The sequence below is a fragment of the Mastigoproctus giganteus genome, chromosome 11 (genome assembly GCF_048544385.1).
Source record: "Mastigoproctus giganteus isolate SK-2022 chromosome 11, ASM4854438v1, whole genome shotgun sequence".
NCBI lineage: Eukaryota > Metazoa > Arthropoda > Arachnida > Uropygi > Thelyphonidae > Mastigoproctus > Mastigoproctus giganteus.
In genome coordinates, this window is record NC_143585.1 from 26,250,336 (window position 1) to 26,271,511 (window position 21,176).

At 36.7% G+C, this 21,176-nt stretch overlaps 1 protein-coding gene across 2 annotated transcripts in view; it reads left to right on the forward strand.

Annotated features, from left to right (window-relative positions):
- The window catches only part of LOC150077821 (survival of motor neuron-related-splicing factor 30-like), a 113,653-nt gene extending 105,645 nt beyond the window's left edge, over positions 1-8,008 (forward strand). For both annotated transcript variants that reach the window (XM_090384757.1, XM_090384756.1), the window contains one exon: positions 7,468-8,008. In XM_090384757.1, coding sequence (XP_090240883.1) covers positions 7,468-7,641 — 174 coding nt within the window. In that variant the 3' untranslated portion in view covers positions 7,642-8,008. The remainder of the gene's footprint in view (positions 1-7,467) is intronic.
- Positions 8,009-21,176: the final 13,168 nt, after the last annotated feature.

The following is a 21,176-nucleotide window of genomic DNA, read 5'->3' on the forward strand; positions in this document are numbered from 1 at the left end:
CTGTATGGAGAGTGTGACCAAAATGCTAGAGCATCAGAAAGATTATTTTTAGTGAGACATCCTCAGAAGCTGCAAATATTACATACCACAATTATGTTTGTTTTTAATTGCTTTGTGCTAACTGGAAGAGTGATGCATAAAAAAGATACAAATGTGTACAGAATTTTGGACGTTGAAGAAGACGTGGCCTTCTTCCTGTCACAGCCAATTATCAGTGTCTTGGAAAGCTTCTTCTGCATATGGGATCAAGCTCACACAGATTTGGAGGATCCTTCAGAAGACCAAACTTCATCCTTATCAGTTGTTTTTACAAGGTATGCATGAAGGTAGATGACACAAAATACTTGGAACTTTGTAATATTCTCTTAACCAAGGTAGAAGAAAATCCTAGTGTCCTCACAATATCATGTGGACTGAGGAGACCAACCTTAACTCAATTGCTTCACCAGTAGGCACAGTTCCCTGCTGGTGAAGCAATGAATGAAATATAATAAACCCATACTCTTGCAGAAAAACTCACCATTAGGTGAGATGCTCCATTAATTTGTGGTGTGGTGTGGCATATGGGGAGATAAGCCTGTCATCCCAGTTTTTCTTGATGGCATGCTGACTGGGATGAAATGCAATCAGTTCTGCTATAACATGGTACATGTGTTCATAAAAATCTCCGTGTTATGGTATTTCACACATTAAAAATAACAGAGCTTATGGGTAAAAGAGGGATGGGACAGAACGAGGGATGGGAACAGAATAGTAAATATAGCACTTTACCTTGACAAGATATGAAGTTGGCTTGATTGATATTTCTGTTCACCAACATTTTCTTTTTTTATTTGGATTGTAAAATTTAAAACAGTAAAAAAGATGAAGCAATCAATAACGACGAACCCAGGACACACAAATTGCACCAGTGAGTCAAGTTTACGAAGCTTTAAAAATAGGAATGGTGAGATTCTGAAAATTTATTTGTTTTTTATGTGGTTGAAGATTTCATGGAATGGGAAACACATTTAACCATAATAACGTAAAAACCCACATAATTCCAGCTATCAGTATTATCGCAAATGCAGTCAGATCGAGTTTACTACCAGTTTATAATATATTAGGCGCCTCCGTAGCCAGGTGGGAAGGAGCAGCAGTGCGCAACACATGCTTCTTGATTAGACCGGGGTTCAATCCCGTCATCACCAAATATGGAGGATGCAGAAAGGTCAGGAAATGACCACCGCATATTCCCGGAGCAATATGGCCTTAGTTGCTAATGCTCCTAAAAAAAAAAAAAAACAAATAAAAATAACAAATAATATATTGCACTAACTGAAAAGCCCAATAAACCGGGAACTGCAAATTGTTTTTGCAGTTCCCAATTTATTGGTTGTCACAGACCGACCATAGTCCGGTTGGTCTGTGATAGCCAAATCCTCTGCTTGCACCTTCACAATGGTGGGACTGTCAGTAATCCTGGGTCTAACCCCCAAGCGCAAGCACACTGTGGGTGACCACCCAGGTGTGAACCAACGAAAGCAGGGGTTGAGGTGTGGCATCCACATCACATGGAGGAATGCCATCCCTCTATGTTACTATGCAATACTAGGTGGCAGATAACTCTCATCAACAGTGCAATACCACTACTTTGCTTATTGGAGGCTTAAAGTGGTCGACCCCATGTTTAGTCTCCAGAGCTAAGTTCTGGTCAATCCTTCCTCATCTCTTCCATCATGCAGTATGACTGATGTCGTTGAGGTTATGATGGACATCATGGCGAGATCCAAACTTCCTTACATTTCGAGGGTACAGCTCTAAAACGGTGTTTGCAGGCCGGCTGCTAGTTAGTACACCGGACCCAATCTATCTATTGTTAACTCTTTAGGAGGCTTCCGGATCAGCTAGTATATAATCATGCAACCCCTACTCTGCTAGATAGTGACTGGAAGGAGTCTGAGTAGTGTGTATGCAGGGCATTATCGAGGCCACGTTATGTCAAGGATCTGGGTATATTCTTACCATGTGTATGCCATATCCAAAATTTCATTACTTCATACAGCATGTCCCCCCCCCACTTTTCTTACTATTGAATACACCACGAATTGCCAAACTCATGCAGTTAGCTTATCTGCAAAAAGATCTAAACCTTCCAAACACTTCCCTAGTCCATTTCACAAATATACACGGTCTCAATTCTAATCTCAACGATGTCTATTTCCACTTGCAGTCTGCCAAACCCCATGTACTTTTTCTGACAGAATCTCAGTTATCGGTTGATTCAACTACTGCTCACCTCGGATGCCCAAATTATTCGCTGTATGATTCCTTTCGCCTCAAAGGTGGTACTTATGCATATGTCCGTTCCGATATTCCACGTCAGAGAGTTGGTAATTTAGAATCTCCTCTCTTTGATCTTCTCTGGCTTAAAATCTCTCTACCTCATTCTGTTAAATTCATCTGTTGTCTCTACCATTCTCCCAACTCTACTAATCACTTGGAGCTTTGATTTCCTCTCTTTACAATTTGACTTTCTCCAGTCCAACTTTCCTAACAGCCAGGTCGTTTTCCTTGGCAATTTTAATGTTCACAACTCCAGTTGGCTTCTGTTCTCTAGTCACATAGACCCAGCTGGTCTAGATGCTGAAGCTTTTGCAATTACTAATGACCCCGCACAGATTGTTCATTTACCTGCCATAATACTGGACAATCCTAACCATACAGCCAATATGCTTGGATCTTTTTTTTCACAAACAACCCTTCTAAGTACGCGGTCGAAGTGAGTAGTCCTTTATGCACTTTAGATCACAACTTGGTGATTGTCTCTTCTCCAATGGAGCCTTTATCTCATGGCTGTTCCCAACCTCATCTGTATTGTTTCGTATTACAATAATGCAAAATGGGATGACCTGCGAGATTTCTTTTCTTCTTTTTATTGGTCGGATTACTGTTTCAAAACTTCTGATGTCAACGTGTGCTCAGATTGTGTCAGTAAAATTATTCTTGTAGGAATGGAATCCTTTATTCCACACTCCACTTTAAAATCTCGTCCTTTATCTAAACCTTGGTTTTTCAATAAATGTGCTAAGGCTCTTGAAGAGAAGAATGTTGTATATCGTAATTGGCTTGTTTCCATTTCTTCAATTTCATTTTCTGCCTTCTCCAAGGTTCGCAACAATTGTAAAGCAGTTATTAATTAGTTCAAACTCAATTTTGAACAGACTAAGAGTAGGAAACTTGCTTTTTGCCCTAATGGTAGCTGAGCATTCAGATCTCTTGCCAAAACTATTGGCCGTAACTTTTGCCCATCTCTATTCCCACCTCTTTCAAAACCAGATGGTTCTATTGTCACTTCAGCTAAGGATAAATCTGACCTGCTAGCATCCCATTTTTCTTCCAACTCATGTATTAATGATCTTGGTAAAACACCTCCCAACATTCCCAACACGCTCCATTCAATGCCTTCTGTGGTCTTCCATCAAAAGGATTTCAGAAGGATTTTGACAAATCTTGATGCTCAGAAAGTTCCAGGTCCTGACACTATTTCTCTTCTTGTTCTCAAAACCTCTGCTCCTGAACTTACTCCTGTTCTTTGCTGCCTTTTTTCACTTTCTTATTCCAAAGGTGTTTTTCCTTCTGTTTGGAAATTTGCTCATATCCAGCCAGTTCCTAAAAAGGATGACAAATTCCTCCCATCCAGTTATCGACCCATTGCAATTACTTCTACTCTTTCTAAAGTAATGGAGAAATCAATTAACTGCCAACTCTTAAACTACCTAGAAACCTTCCGTGTGATGAACGATCACCAGTATGGATTCCGTCAGTGTCAATCCACTGGTTATATTCTGGCTTATGATACCCATTTATGGACAAATTCAATTGAAAAGTTTGGTGAAACACAAGCAGTTGCTCTTGACATCTCAAAGGCTTTCGATCATGTTTGGCATAAAGGTCTTCTAAACAAGCTTCCATCTTATGGTTTGCTAACTGTTTTTTGTAATTGGTTATCTGGTTTTCTCTCTGACCGCTCATTGAGGGTGATGGTAGATGGCTCTGTTTCTAACTTCTTCACTAATGCTGGTGTCCCTCAAGGTTCAGTTCTTTCCTCCACTCTTTTCCTCTTGTATATTAATGACCTTCTTCCATTGACTGGAAATTCTTTCCATATTTTTGCCAATGAAAGCACATTGCATTCCAGTTTGAGAAACCTTGCCCTGCTCAATCAGCTTCAGCTTCTCGAATATCTGCCATCAAATCCTTAAATGCTGATCTCCAGGTAATTCTCCAGTGGGACAAATACAGCTTAGTTGATTTCAATCCTTCTAAAACTCAATCCTGCCTTATATCTCACAAAAAGGACTCTTCAACTCCTATGCTTATCTTTGGTGACAATCTGATTTTTAGGCAAGATGATATATCTCTTTTGGGGGATTACCTGACTTGTAATCTCTCTTGGCACAAGCACATTACAAATATTGCCTCCTGTGCTTCTAAAAAACTTGCTTTTCACTCTCAGCGTTACTTTTCTTCCAAAACAGCTGTTCACTCTGTACAAATTGGAAATCCACTCTACCATGGAATATTGTTCACACATATGGGGCGCCACCCCCCAAAACCTCTCTCAGGCTTCTAGATTCCATTCAGAAAAGGGCTGTTATGTTAATTAATGACTCATCTCTAACAGACTCTATCCACTCTCTGTTTCATAGACATTTTGTTTCTGCTGCATGCCTTTTCTACAGATACTTACACGGGCACTGTTCTTCTGAATTGGCTTCTATAATTCCTGCTCTTTCAAAACAGTTCAAACATGTGACGCCACGAGCCAACATCCATTTACTGTCCAACTTCAAACTCACAGAACTAACATTTCATCTTCCTCGTTTATTCATTCAACTGCCGTTTTCTGGAACAATCTTCCTTCATAAGTATTTCCTGAAAATTAGTCTACAGAAGTTCAAGTCTAATGTCAACAAATATCTTTTGTTTTCGCAACCTGCAACTCAAGCACGGTACTAAGTACTCTATAGGTTCTAATACCTCTTGTGTTTGGGGTTCTCATAAAAAAAAAAAAAAAAAAGAAAGAGTGGATTGAGTAGTCTAAATGCCTGTGGCATACTTCTGATTACTGGGCACATAAAGGGACATAAAAAATATATAAATTGAAAGAGGATGATTGTTGATAGGAAGCAGTAAGCATGACTATGGAAGTATAACAGTGCCAGTGTTCTTCAGTAAATGGACACTAGAGGGATGTGGCTATTTTAGCAACACTTATGCATAAACCTTGAGTAAATCAGTCTTAAATGATGAGTATGCTGATATTTTTTTTATAATCTCACTTCTTTATTTCCAAAAGAATTAATGATGGATCGCCTCCTGCATCATTATGCATCAGGTGGTTATGGCAGAAGACATGGATGATGCAGAGTATATTAAGTGCAGGAAATTGGTAGAGACAGAGGCTGGGGATTAAAGATAAATTATGATAAGACAGAATACTTAGCATAATTGTTAAGTATTCTGTCTTGGATCAATAATACAAATTTCCTGACAGATAATAATACGAATTTCCTGACAGATCATCCAAACTGGAGGTTGAGAAGAGAATTAGCAATGGAAGAAAAGTGATAGGTATGCTGAATGCAGTTGTGTGAAGTGGGAATATACTCAATAAGACAGAAACTTATCTACCAAGCAACAGTACATAATGCTGTATGGGGCAGAAACATGGATGGTGAATAAAAGACACGAGTAATTGCTTGCAACAGAAATCAAATACTGGAGAAGAGCAGTAAGAAATTAAGATTCGACTAATGATGGAAGTGAAAACTGATATACTCCAGGTAATTGAAACAAAAAAGCTGGGGTGGTATGGACATACCAGAAGAATGGACATCCAAAAGTGATTAATTTGGGTGGCACCAGGAAGAAGGAAGAAAGGTGTGGATGGATGGAGTCTGAAAAGGCATGGAAAGATGAGAACTGAGAGAGGAAGATAAAGAAAACAGAACTGTGGCTAGAACAATAGGGTTTTTTTTTTTTTTTTTTAGGTCGAGGAAAACCCATTGCAGAAGCAAAAATTCCTAATAAAAACAATTAATGATGCAGATTGAAAGCCAAAACAGTTCTTGAGGAATGCCAAAATTGACTTTGTTGCTGCTCTGATAGATATTTAAATTCTTAAATTATCACTACAGTATCTAAATGTTTTCCTAAAGTGAAAGATATGCTATAATTTTTACAGTAGTTGATCTGTGCACTTTATTTATTACCAGTGGGGAAGTACATTATGAATTGGGTTTTAAAAAAAAGTTGTGAAAGAATTGATAGACCAGACAAAGTTGTAACCACTGTGCTTTCAAGGGACCAGAAACCCAACTACCATTATGACAAGGATCAAGTATAATGGTAGTTGGCCATTATACTTGATTGTAAAGTTATAATATACACAAATAACTTTAAGTAAAATTAAATGCAACAAGGCATCACATCTTTAAGAGTATAATAATCTATATAATATTGGTGTAAACACCATAGACAACTTTTAAACAAAAAACTATGTTAGTAGTGTGAAGGGCATCATTTTATCTGTATCTCATATTGTGCTCTTCCTTCACATCGAGTTGCCGTGTATTGCACTACTTCAAATAAATAATGCTTCACTAAAAGAGAAGACTATTACTTATTCTCAGTGGGCAGGTACCCTGGTATTGCAGACATGACAATCCAGTTGTGAAGATAATCCCACAATATGAGAGATACCAGAAGGTGTATGTGATAATATTTAAGTAAAATTAAATGCAACAAGGCATCATTTCTTTAAGAGTATAATAATCTATATAATATTGGGGTAAACACACCATAGACAACTCTTAAACAAAAATGGAATGAAAGGCCAACACACCTTGAAAAGGTGCCATCTGGGTGGTGGTGGTGCCCACTGAGAATAAGTAACAATAGTTGTCTCTTTTAGTGAAGCGTTACTTATTTGAGGTAGTGCAATATGTGGCAACTCGTGAAGGATGAGCACAGCACAATATGAGATACAGATAAAATGATGCCCTTCACACCACTAACGTAGTTTTTTGTTTAAGAGCTGTCTGTGGTGTGTTTACATCAATATTATATACAAATAACTTTATAAACTTCAACCTTTAGTAGGGTGGTTTGGCCAAAACAAATATTGTGATCAAAAGAAGATTTAAAACTGTGAAGATCAAAGATCATTACCAAGTTATGATTTCAGATGTGCGGTGTCTAGTAGATAGTTCACAACCATTATGTAAGATTGTCTTAATCGTTTGCAACTTTTTTTTTTTTTAGATTCCTTGTATTGTCAGTGAAAAAGCTTCGTTTTTGCAATTACTTAGTATTACTTATTCAATGATTAGGTGTTTAAGTAAATCATTGAATATAGGACTTGGATAATTATTGTGTGGTGTGTAAATTTCATTTTATACTTATTATTATTAATTTTCATAGGTATTTTCAAAATCTAGGAAAGGACAAGTTAAAAAGAGCATCTTTGCATCCCCTGATAATATTAATGGTCGTGTAGGAGTTGGAACGTGTGGAATAGGTGGCCGTCCAATGACAGAATTTCATCAGCAAGAAAAATGGCGTCGGCCTATGGCTCCTCCTCGACCTTTCGAATGATTTTTTTCTGCCCTCTTTCTGTGCAGATTCATTGAACTATCTTTCATAGGTGCCAGATAAGGTTGCAAGAGGATATGTAAAGCACAAAAATTAAGCTCTCACAGTGGTATGGCATTTGTATTATGATATAACATGTGAATCTGGAAGTGAATTGAACTATAGCTTTGTATATTTTCCATGAAAAATATATAAAAGAGAATTTATAAAAGTGAATTATAAAAACATTTTTAACTCGATGTTTCTAATTCTTTGTAAACATTTTAACAGAAATTGAACAACCTCCTTCTGCTGAGTGTTTTTGAAAATGAACAGTAATATAAAAATGTATAGATTCTCTTAGTTTGATTATTGACAAAAAAAAATAGGGAACAGGAAGAATGAATTTTAAGTGTTGCAAATTATACATGTGAGATTTGCTTTTATTGTAACTTGGATTTTTATTTTTAATGATGTTTGCACATATTATAAATATAGATCAGTATATAACCATTTATTTTTAATGAAGCAATCTCCCCTTCCCCTAAAAATAAGTAAAGAAATAATAGTTACAAACCATTTTGAAGGTTTGTAACATTCTCATTTTATAGAAATTATGCTATCAGAAGGCTTAATGTAAACATACTGTTTCAGTGCAGGTCAGTTTTTTTTTTTTTTTTTTTACTAGCACAGGGAGCTTTGAATTTGTTTAGTATTTAGGGGGGCTGTAAATTTCATACATTGTATACAAATGTGAAATAATTTGTAATCTTTTTATTTATGTGGTTCGTTTTGTGTTTAACCTTACAACGGCATTGGTTTATAGTTCATGCAGATTCAATCCTTCCTTGTAAAAATGTCTCAACTTTTTTTTTTTTTTTTTCATATATTAGTGCTTTATGTAAATGTCTATTGTTTATTCCCTCAATACATAATTCACTGTAAGATGTACACATTTCCACGCATCTTTCAATTGTTTTGGGAAGAAAGTTGAGTGCAGATCAGAATTTCCTTAAATTACATTTCACATTGTGTTGGTTGGTTTATAGTGACTTTGACAGTGATATATTTTGTCATTGATGCCAAAGGTGTAGTATTTTAATTTATAATAGTATATAATTTCATTTTAATTTCGACAACATAAATCTTTACATAAATTTGGTGAGGCCACTGAATCTTGCATTGTGTACATACTGCCATTGAGATGACAGTATTTGTACAAAACTTGATATGCTTTTAGGTCTTGTATTTGAGTAGTATGTATTATTGGAATTTGTATTATGCTAGTAGACTGGGGAGTTTCGGAGTATGAAACGCAGATACTGCCATCTCAATTGCAGCATATGTATGACACAAGATTTATTTTGCATCAAATTATTTTCATTTCAATTTAAGAGAGAGGGAGAGAGATTGTATAAATTCCTACAGTCTTTTACTCTTGATGTTTACAAATTAGTGTACTTGGGTAACTGAAATGATTCATGCACTTAATTCTTTTAAATTAATTCTACATTGCATTTTTGACTTAGAAAGATCTTGTATTAACACTTGCAACTAATCTTAAGATGTACTTACTTAATGGCTGCATATTTCGCATACAAAATCAATTTTAACAAATTTTGAAAGGTTTATTCTTATTCTCAAGAGATGTGGGGAAAATTATATGTGACTTTAACTTCAAGTCATGTAACAAATATATAAGTAAATGGTAAATAAATGGAATGAACAGAATGTCCAAAAATGATGCTTAGGATTAGTTTGCAGTTTTACTTTACTCTGAATATAAGAAGATAAAAATTAATAAATATGAGTGTTATTTTTTCCTTTAGACTTTCTTTTTTCTTTACACACTTTCTCTCTGAAGATATGAATTTTCATATTGTGAGTAAATATGTTAAGTCAGTTCACATTATATAAAAATGTAATATGGAAAAAAAAATGTGTGAATGACCTTGGGGGAAAGAAAAAAAAAAATGTCAAATTTCTACCTACTTGAGCTACTGTTATTCTGATTGTTAGTTTTAAAACCGGAGCATTAATGTATTCTTAGATAAGTTTGTATTACAAGAGTTAACCTTGTACAGTTTCTTGAAAAATAAAAGAACTTTGTTTGTATTGGTATCTTTAAGAACTTTACTAATCTAGGGAGTTTGCTTAAAGAACATAATATAACTTTGAACTTTGTGTACTGTGATTATACCTAGCTTGCATAGTAGTGTTTTTCATTAATTGCACATGCATACATACACGTACACTTACTAACTCATGCACCTCCTCTTTTAGAAACTACTTTTACAAAGTGTTGAAATAATTTTACTACAAGCCAGTTTTTTTTTTTTTTTTTAAATTCAGTTAATAGTGTTATTGATGTAAATAGAACAAGTGGTTCTGAGTAGAACTAATAGAGCCTACCTTCTAGTTCCTTTGCCTCGGGCAAAGATTGTGTGGCTTTTTTCTCCTGGAAACGGGTTTTCATCCCACAAAACAGGCACACCAACCATAGAATATACAATTCAATTTGCAGACACAATGCACCTGTGGTGCACAATTTATCATGTTAAAAGGCTGCAATGTATTACAGGAATACCTCGCATAGCGCAGTTTCGAACAGCACGGGTTTTGCTATAGCACGGTTTACAAATTGAAAAAAAAAATTGACTGCGTTACGCACCAATACATTTGACATGTATGTATTATAATGCCAGCACGTAGGCCAATGTGTTATGGATTCAAGGCCATGCTGACTGTTGTCGCAACTCCCATTATATATGGACTCTGCCAGCATTCATACATTAGTAAACACTCTAGATTCCGAGCGGTGAGGTTGTTCACTGCGTGTAAGCTATACAAATATTTTTCGCTGTGTATTTTTATTAAAGATTATTTTTTAAAAACGTTACATCTTTATGCGCAAATATGAGTGGAAAGAAGAAATGTAACGCCGCTGGGAGTTCTAGATCCAAACATTGAACGAGGTATGAAAGTAAGGCAGGCATTGCAAAATGACATTCGGTGTTATAAAGAGATGTATGCAAATAAAAAGAAGAAAAAAAAACTGTGCAAACTAAGCTGATCAGTTATTTTTCAAAATAAAAATACAGTACATACTTCACTTATATTCTTTTGGTATGTACATACTGCAATAAAAATCATTTGTGCTGTACTTACTAGTATTTTTCATTTTTATCATTTTAATTTCTTTTTTTGCAAAAACTTCGTGTGCATCAATTTATAGTAAACAAACACCTATATATTTTTGCAACTCTGCCCATATAATCAAATCGTCGGAACGCATTACATTAAAATACATACTAATAATACCTCGCATAGCGCGGTATTTTTTTTTTTTTGGCACGAATTAACCACGAGGTATTCCTGTATTGTAATTTGTATTCTGAGACTCCACAGGCTCCACGAGGAAAGGGATTGTTTTCCTCTGGAAGAGCTAATGAACATGCATAGTGTCTTCCTCAAAAATTACTAAACTGCAGCATTTAAGCTTAACAAGAAAATATTTTTAAATATTTCCTTTATGAATATCAATAGAATAAAAAATAACTTACTATTTAAACTTCTAGAAATGAACTTAAAAGCACTGCAGTTGTGTCATGCATATATCAAAACACCTGGCTTGGATGTTTATATTTGAACAGCATTGAAACTGACCAATATCATGTGAAGCTATAGTTCCATATTTTGTCCCTAGGATGCCTCATTTGAATAGTGACAATTTTCAAAATTCTTTTCTGAGCTTGTAAAACCTTGTCAAGGACTGGATTCAGCCTAGTCTATACTTTAAGAAAATATGTTAGTTACTAGTGCCTCATGCCAACTTGGTACTAATTCTAAACAACCCAACACTGTTTCTTCCTCCCTTCCTAAGCACTTCTCAAACCTGTTTTGTGCCTTTGTTCACTGCTTATTCTGAAATAACCAGGTCATCTCAACTTAGTGGCATTTAGTTCCGACTTTCTAGTGTGCCATCAGCAAATGAAGGTTAGTTTTTTTTTTTTTTCAGTAAAATGCCTTTCTAATGCTAACAAGTATCTTGACCATGGTGATGTCTTGACCTCTCCTACATGTGTCAATGTCTGAATATAACAGTTGTATAATTCTTTTTTGTATATATACCATGTGGTGAGAGGTGGGGAGGAAGAAAGAAGTAATCTGATATTGTCATGAGATAAACTAGTTTGGAACTGAACAGAAGATCTTTTTTCAAACTTTATCACAAAGGGGGTGTCAAAAATTTAATGTAGAACTATTTATTAATTGTTTGTCCCATTGGAGTCTATTTGCGATGGACAACATCCTAGTCACTTTAAGTTTGTAGTTTGAGTATATACTTTATTATTCACTTATCCCCATGGAAAAAAAGTTTAGGGGAGTGGGCCTCTGACACCTTGGGGATATTCAGAGCATTGTTTGGGAAATTCATAATCCATGGGCACAGACAGAGTGAAAATGTGAGGGTGCACATTTGAAAATACAGTAAACCCCCGCTGTTCGCAGGGGTTACGTTCCTGAGAAATGTCGCGAATAACAAAAACGCGAATACTGAGTTATGGCTCCCATAGTAATAAAGGGGTTCCGTTCCAAAGTATGAAATATATAAGAAAAACTAGTCTAAAATTTTGTCTATGTATGTATTATATGTACCTTCATATTATGAATATGTACATAGTGAAATGCAAGCATATGGCATCAGAATGAAAATAAGAAACAATTTAATATTAAATGTAATATTTATTAGAAATTTCAAACCAGCGCCTTTGCTAGCAAAAAAAACTTATCCCGCCAGTGCTATCACCAGTTTCGCTAAAGTGTTGATAAAGGAGTTTTGCCTTTTCACGAATGATGAGTGAACTTAACGGAATTTTATTTTGAGTTCGGTCTTCAATCACAGATTTAAAACTTTTTTCATTTTTTCTAATTTAACATCATGAGTTACAGAGCAAATTTTTGAAGCAATTAGCACGTTTTCACGGACACTACGGCAGATTTTTTCTTCCGGTTTTTTGCTTGATCGTACCGTTGACTTTATAATGTTTTGCCACTGAGGAGACACTTTCACCATTAGAAATTTTGTCTAACAACTCAATTTTATTCGCTAATGTCATCACCACCTTCTTTGATCTTTTCACATTTCCCTTGTTATTTGAAGCCATATTTTTGTAGGGGTTAGAAAAGAATTTGTCCACAATAAAGTCACTTTCTTCCGTTAACACACTCGAAAAAGCCTGTTTTACACTGCAAAACGGTAGATTTATCGTTTATAAGCATATAAAGTAAAAGCAAACGACGAAACCTTCCCTGACAAGCGCATAACACATACTGAACAAGGATTAGCGAGAAACATCCACGCTCGCGATTTTGTCACCCCTCTCCCCCCACCCACTCAGCGCTGTTTTGACCAGGAAAGATAATTCTAGCCACGTCCATGTTTTTTTATGGCGGAAAATATTCACGGCGCTTTAAAATTCACATTTTTTTAGGTTTCATTTTATATTAAATCGGCGATCGCGAAACCGCGAATAGCGGGGGTTTACTGTACACTATATCCAGTAACAGTAACAGTTATCATTGTGGAAACTGCATCATTCATTAATAGTGAAAGTTAATTTTCTGATTCAGAAGTTTCATTAAATATGTAAGGTCCAATTATTCCACGAGAGGAGAGTCCTATCCACACACCGGTCTCTGTCAGGTTAATATCTTTCTCCGGAGTGCAGTGAGGATTGCTGCTGATCCAGCAAGCACAGTTGTGATGATTCAAATGGCATTTAATTTGAATGTTGCTTCATATAACCACATGATTGCATCCTGAAAATCACCAGCTTTGCTGTTCTTCTGATGGTACTGCTCACAGAATCGTACTGGCCATTCAGTCAGAATCGGCTTCTTGATCAACTGCATGAATCACATGCAGTAACCAAGGTAGGAAAGGTTTGATCTTTATCCTTTAAGATTTGCATAATACTTGATTAATAAAAACACAGTTCTTGGGATGTCTTCATTTTGGCACTCTGTATTAATGTTGTGAATAGTTTTACATTCTTCAGACATCACAGAAGTGAGTTACTGATGGATGCATTGGCACTTTTGCCCCAAATTGGTGTTCCCATGCATGCTGAAGCTCTTAACATTTTTGTGCTTCAAGTACCACCTCAGAATGTGCCTCCTCTTTTTAAATGTTAGTTTATTATTCATCATACCCAGTGGATTTCCAAGTCTGCAATATAATGAAGATTTCTTTTTAAAAAAAAACAATTTGTTTACTTTAAAATGAACAATTAACTTTTTGTTCAAATGATTCTATCCTCTCCTACATGTGTCATTGTCTGAAAATTCACACCCTATTGCAACTGTGGCACTGACACCTCAAAGCTGCCAAAAGTGGAGTTTTGGCATCCTGAGAAGTATTAAAAATATCAATTATTGCTCCCTGCCCTTACGCTGGATGCAGTGTGTCTTCAACACATGGCCTGAGCTGGCTTGCAATCTCTCTCTCTCCCTTATTGATGTGATTTATCTGGTTTTATAAAGCCTTCCTCTGCAACTGTAATTGCCTCATTCTACCCTGCAGATGTGGTGGTGCATGTATTCTTCTTTTATAGTGCTTTAAAAAATTTTCAAGCACTATAAATTGTATATATATTTTTAAAAGTGACTTGTCTTTTTTAACTCTTCATTTCTTTTGAGTAGCAGACTCACCCAAAACCATAGTTAACAGTAATAACATATTTGCTGCTCATTTTGTGTGATTCTTTTGTTATATATCTGCTGTTAGCACTGGACTCTCACCTGACCATGAATGGTTTTGGAACTTTCTAATTCCTGAAAAACAGTAACCAACAGTGAATATTAGCTGAGCAGCAGCTGTTGTAGTTCATGAATTAAAAAGGGAACTTTTATTTTACATCCTTCTATTTAATAATGTGAACTGCATCTGCAGTTCTATTTCCTTGCTTGATTCCCCTACCCCACACATGCTGAATACTATCAGTATTCAGAATATGGGGGCAAACAAGAAACCTCACGATCTATTTAAACTGTGTAATACTGCCTACCCCAATAATTTTAAAGCAGTTATCAATTAGACCAAACTAGATTTCAAATTGGCTAAGAGTAGAAAACTTGCTTCTTGTCCAAATGGTAGTCAAGCATTCTGGTCCTTTGCCAAAGCTATTGGCTGATGGCTCTGTTGCACTTCAGCCAAAGGTAAAGCAGACCTGCTAGCATCCTATTTTATTTCCAACTCATGTATTGATGGTCTTGGTAAACTACTTCCCACCATTCCCAGTACTCTCCATTCAATGCTTCCTCTGTTCTTCCATCAAAAGGATGTTAGAAGGATTTTGAACAGTCTTGATGCTAAAAAGCTCCAGGTCCTGATGGTATTTCTCCACATGTTCTTAAAACCTTTGCTCCTGTTCTGTATCATCTTTTTTCACTTTCTTATTCCTAAGGTGTTTTCCCTTCTGCTTGGAAATTTTCTCATATCCAGCCAGTTTTTAAAAAGAGTGACAAATCCATCCCATCCAGTTATTGTCCATTGCAGTTATACTCTTTCTGAAGTAATGGAGAAATCAATGAACTTTCAACTCTTGAACTATCTGGAAACCATCTATCTGATCAGTGATTGCCAGTATGGATTCAGTCAGTGTCGATCCACTGGTGATATTCTGGCTTGTGTTATCCCCTTATGGACAAATTCAATGGAAACGTTTGATGCAACTCAAGCAGTTGTTCTTCACATTTCAAAGGCTTTTGATCATGTTTGGCACAAATGTCTTCTATGTAAGCTTCTATTTTATTTTTTTGTACTTGGGTGCCCAGTTTTCTTTCTTGCCACACTGCGGGTGATGGTAGATGGCCCTCTGTCTTCCAACTTCTGCAATAATGCTGGTACTCCCCAAGATTCAGTTCTTTCTCCTACTCTTTTCCTCGTGTATAGTAATGACCTCCCATTCCAAAAGTCCCATTCATAGTTTTGCTAATGACAGCACATTGCATTAAACCTTCCAGTTTGAGAAATCTTACCCTGAACAAACAGCTTCAACATCTCAAATATCTACTATCAATTCCTCAAATATTGTTCTCCAGGTAATTCTTCAGTGGGGTAAAAATAACTTAGTTGATTTCAATTCTTCTAAAACTCGGTCATGTCTTATATCTTCCAAAAATAACTCTTCTGCTACTATTTCCTGAAATGCAAGTAACATGATATACTTGCATTTCAGAAAGCACATGATACTGTTGCACATGGAATGTTGCACTGTACAAATTGGAGCAGTATGGCATTAAGGGCAAGTTGCTACAATGAATAAAAGGATGGTTGAATGGGAGAAGACAGAGTGGTAATCAGTGATCTCTGCTCTTTGTGGCCAAATGTTATTAGTGCACTTCCCCAGGGTTCATTGTTTTGTATGATTATCAGCAGTGCTTTTTTTGGGATGGTATGGTGTACAGGCACGTTTATTAACAGTGACGTGTGACATTTGGATGCAATGCTTCAAAATTTGTAATACACGTACTGTATTCCGTAAATTTTTTTCGCATGTTTACCTACTATTCAAATAAGCTTAATTAACTAAATTTGCATTTTTTACTGTCTATTGTTAAGATATTTACTATATAAAACTGTATAACCATTTTTATAATTCTAAATTACTCAGTCAGACCTCTGTTTAACGAAATCCTTTTATGGTGAATTATTTTGAATTCCCCTTGGAAGTTACATTTAAAATAGTTTCCATTCAGCGAAGAAAATTTTCGTATAGCGAACGGATTAGGAGAGAATTAACTCTGTTTGCATTTCTGGCATTTAGGCAATTAGTGCTGCTGCATGAATTAAAGAGAGCTAAAGGGATTACCATTCTACAACTTGGTGGTACCTGGTAAAACCTATCCGACCACCTGTCCCACATACGGAGAAGTCGCGCTGGTCAAGAGTGAGCAGTTCAAGGTGTATTCCCAATGGGCTCTGGCCCACCTTCTACTGCAGTGGTGTTCAACCTTTTCCCGTTTAATGGTTTAAATTAACAATGATGTATAAGAAATTAAAGGCTGAGATTCCCCCTGCTTCTTATCAACTGTGTAAAGCATTCACTCCAACTAGCGGTGTCGATGAGTGTCTACCACGAAACAGATTTTCTTATTCTCACACCCACCTGTTAAATAGGCTAAATATAAGAAGCTATTATAGTTTAATGAATGATGGAGTTCCACATTTCATTGCTGATAAAGCACAAAGTGCAGTTATTTTATAAATTTTGTTATTTTACAAGTAAATTGAAATAAAACATGCAAGAAAAAATGTTTTCTAATCATTTATTGCCCTATAATTTCTTTTTAGAATGTAAAAAAAGAATAAAAGCACACAAAGTGACCACGGAAGAGGAAAAGAGTCCACAGAAGCACTAGAAATATATTTTTCTAGTGCAATAAAAACAGCCGAGTATTTTGCTGTTATTCTTGATTGTACACCCGATATTGCCCATTGGGAACAGGGTACCAGATTAAGGTATCCTGTGCCCCAGGCAGAAACATTATTTCGGCGTCCTTTGCATATCCTGGAAATCTGGGTAAAGGTGCCAACTCCGAGCTATAATCAGTTTCTAAAAAACAAACTTATTTTTAGGCCACCGGAATAATTAAATTCATCTGCTGTGCTGTGTCTCTTATGTCTGTTAATTTGCATGTCTTATATAGTCGATTTGTCTATTTTACTGGACGAAAAACCCCAGATTCTGGGAGAAAAACCTTGCTATCTACGCTGAGACCGACTAACTCAGCCACGGAGTGAAAAAAGCCCATTAAAGTTCTTCACATCGTTGGCAGGATTCAAACCTGGGCCTTTTCCACTTGGTGTGGGGAGGACGGTGACGATATCACTGTGCTACCCACGCAGACTAAGTTGATGCAACAGAATTGGAAGTATCTCCAGAATTTCACACAAGAAGATTACAAAAAAGAGAGGCACTTCAATTACCAGCCTGCTGATGAACCTATAACAAATCCTAAGGAAGCTTACAAGGTAAACTGCTTTAATAAAATTGCAGACGAGCCTTTGCAGTCTCTAGAGTCATGTTTCTAGCAGTTAATAAAACGTAATAATTTTTTTGGTTTCTTGGGTAAATTTCTAAGAATTCCAAAGGACGAGTTAAGAAAACACGCTGCAGATTTAGAAATCGCACTTTCAGATGCTAAAATCATTTAGGGCAACAAATTGGTCAAGTTTGTTGAAGGTGGCAGATATTGATGGCCATATTAACCCCGGGGGCTCACATCTGGTGAGTGGGCTTGGCACACTCAGAATCCTGAGCTGGATATCATCATTTTTCTCTTTCTTGATGATTCCCTTCTACTTCCGACTCCATCTATCACAGGGTAATTCAGAATTTTTTTTTTTTTTGGCTGGTGCAGCAAAAGTCTCGGGCTTCCTTGCACCATATGGATAATAATAATAACAATAATGCTAGTGGAGGAAACGGAAGCACTGAAACCAATTCTTCCAGAATCGTGCTTCGAAAATATTTTAAATATTTTGCAATTTCTCGCAACTAATGACAGAGCCACTGGATTTTCAAATTTATTGATATCACTAAGAGTGTTTTTAACGATTCCAGTGACTAGCATCTGGGAACAGAAGCTTTTCCCAGTTAAAATTTATTAAAACCTCATTAATTAAATAATATTTAAATTATAAATTGTACAAATTATTTAATTGAAACAAATCTAAAGTCGACAACGCTTCGAGAGAGACTCACCAGCCTTGCCATTGTATCCATTGAAAGAGAAGAAGCAAGGAATTTAAAATTTGAGAAAGTCTTCTTTGAAGACTTTCCGATAAATGGATTAGTATAAAATATCCTTGCAATTAGTTTTGTTTATATTGTCAACATTTCTGGTCAATTGTTAGCAAATTGTAATATAAAAATAATGAACAATTATTAATAGTTTTAGTTTTCATTATTTCAAAATATTGAGGGATTAATATTGAATTTTTCAAGGGGCATGCTCCAATCAGGCCCCGCATTTGATAAAGCCAGCACTGTTTCTTAGGTAAGCACATTACACCTGTGCCAGTTAAGCATGATTCACAATTTGACTTGACGCTGGCTGCTATCACTTTGTAGAGATTGGAGGATCAGGGCTATATTATCTAATAAAAATATTCAAATGTGATTTCTGACAATATTTTTATATTTAGTTAGCAAAAGGCTATGTATAAGTTAAGTGCGATAGCATCATTCATGCATAGCCAGATCTGAATTAACAGAATATTTGCAAGGCGGCATCGTTTTAAGTTATATCTCATATTGTGAATACCTTCACGAGTTGCCACGATATTGCACTACTTCGAATAAGTAACACTTCACCTGAGAAGAACATTGCTTGTTGATGAGAGAGGTCAGAGGAGGATGGCTAGAATTGTGCAAGCAGACAGATGAGCCACAATGTCACACATCACGTTGATGCGCAGAACAAAATATCGCAACGGACCATTAGTACTTTGTCGCGAATGTGCTACAACATCCAACGGCCACATTGCATACCTTTGTTATCAATGAAGAACAAGAGAGTATGCCTCCTGTAGGCACAGCAACACCAGCACTGGGAAACAGTTGCTTGGTCTGATGAGTCAAAGTTCCTGGTGTATCATGTTGACGGAAGGCTCAGAATTTGGCAAAAACAACATGAATCCATGGACCTGTCATGTCTGATGACTACTGTGCAAGGTGGTGGGGGCAGTGTTATGGTGTGGGGAATGTTTTCCTGGCACACGGTATGGTCGATACCCACAGATTCATGTCTGAATGCCACATCATACCTAAACATTGTTGCTGACCAAGTGTATTTGTTCATGTTGACAGTTTTTCCTCAGTCAGATGGTTACTTCCAGCAGGATAATGTGCCAGAGCACAAAGACCGAATCACTATTGAATGGTTCTAGGAACATGAAAATGACTTTTCTTTGCTGCAGTGGCCCACTCAGTCTACGGATCTCAGTCCTATTGAGCATCTTTGGGATGAGCTGGAAAGGGCTGTTCACTGTAGACCTACACCTCTGTTGAATCTCAAGGAAAAGCAAGACCCACCCATGCCTGCATGGTACTCCATTCCTACACATTTTTGGCATCTTGTTCAATCCATGCCTAGACGAATTCAGGCTGTTTTGAAGGCTAAAGGAGGCTCAACATGCTTTTACGTAGGTATACCTAATAAAGTGGCAGCATAGTGAATGTTGTTGCAATATATTTTTGAGCCTTTAGAAAAATAGGTAACCAATTTTTCAATGTCTGTACCAAAAAAATACTTCCTAGGGACAGCAGATTCTTGAAAATCTTGACTCTAAACACGCTGCAGATCCTTTGAGTAGGTTTAACTCTCTTACGAGATCATCCAGTCCACTTTGTGTAAACAACTGCGGTCCAGAATTTGTGAATTTCTTCATCACAATAGTTTATATCATTCTGTAGATCATAAATATCAGATTTGAGATCTGATGGCATATGTTCGAGGATGACTGGTGTAGTTGATGATACCAGTAGGTCAAGTCCAAGGAGCGCTGACGTAACGTTAGTGTACACAATGCTCTGCTTGTTCTTCACATTATAACCTGCTATGTATACAGGACAAAAGAAGCATTTGTTAATATGACCTTGGCAGGAGGATCCTTCTACACATGGAAGACTACTGTACAAATTGATGTAGTATGGCGTTAAGGTCAAGTTGCTACAATGGATAAAAGGATGGATGAGTGGGAGTAGACAGAGTTAATCAATGGATACTGCTCTTCATGGACTGTGATTAGTGGAGTCCTCCCAGGGTTCGGCCCATTGTTGTTTTGTATATTTATCAATGATATTGATGAAGGTATATCAGGCTTAATGTCGAAGTTTACATATGATCCAAAGGTTGGTACGGATGTTAATGACAGTATGCTACTGCAACAGGATCTAGAAAAGATGGGCTGAGAAGTGGCAACTGAAGGCTACCCACATGCAATAACCATATGGGTAGCAGTAACCCCAGAGGAATGTACCAACTGTGTGGTACTTCAATCAGGGTGGCAAAAAATGAAAAAGACCTGGGGATAATTATGCACTCAGATATGAAGTTTTCTGAGCAGTGCAGACAGGTTGCTGGAGCAGGTCATGGGGTCTTGTTGATATACAGGAATTTTGCTAGTAGGGAAAAAGAGGTGATTATCCCTTTGTATAAGGCATCAATTTAGGAAGGATGTATAGTTGCTAGAATGAGTACAGAGAACGGTAACAAGACTGGTGAGGGGAACGAAGGGATGCTCTTACTAAGGAAGGCTTAAGTTATGTAAATTGCAGCAACTGGAGACTAGGCACCTGTGAGGTGATTGGATTGAGGTACACCGATGAGCCAAAACATGACCAGTGAGTTGTTATGCAAATCGAAGCAGCTGCAGGTGAACTATGGCATGTGCACAGGTTGGGACACGATATAAAAAACACCTGATACTGAGCTCTGTTAATCAGTGTTACTTTTATTCTTCAGATGGGAAAGGCAGCAGCGGACTT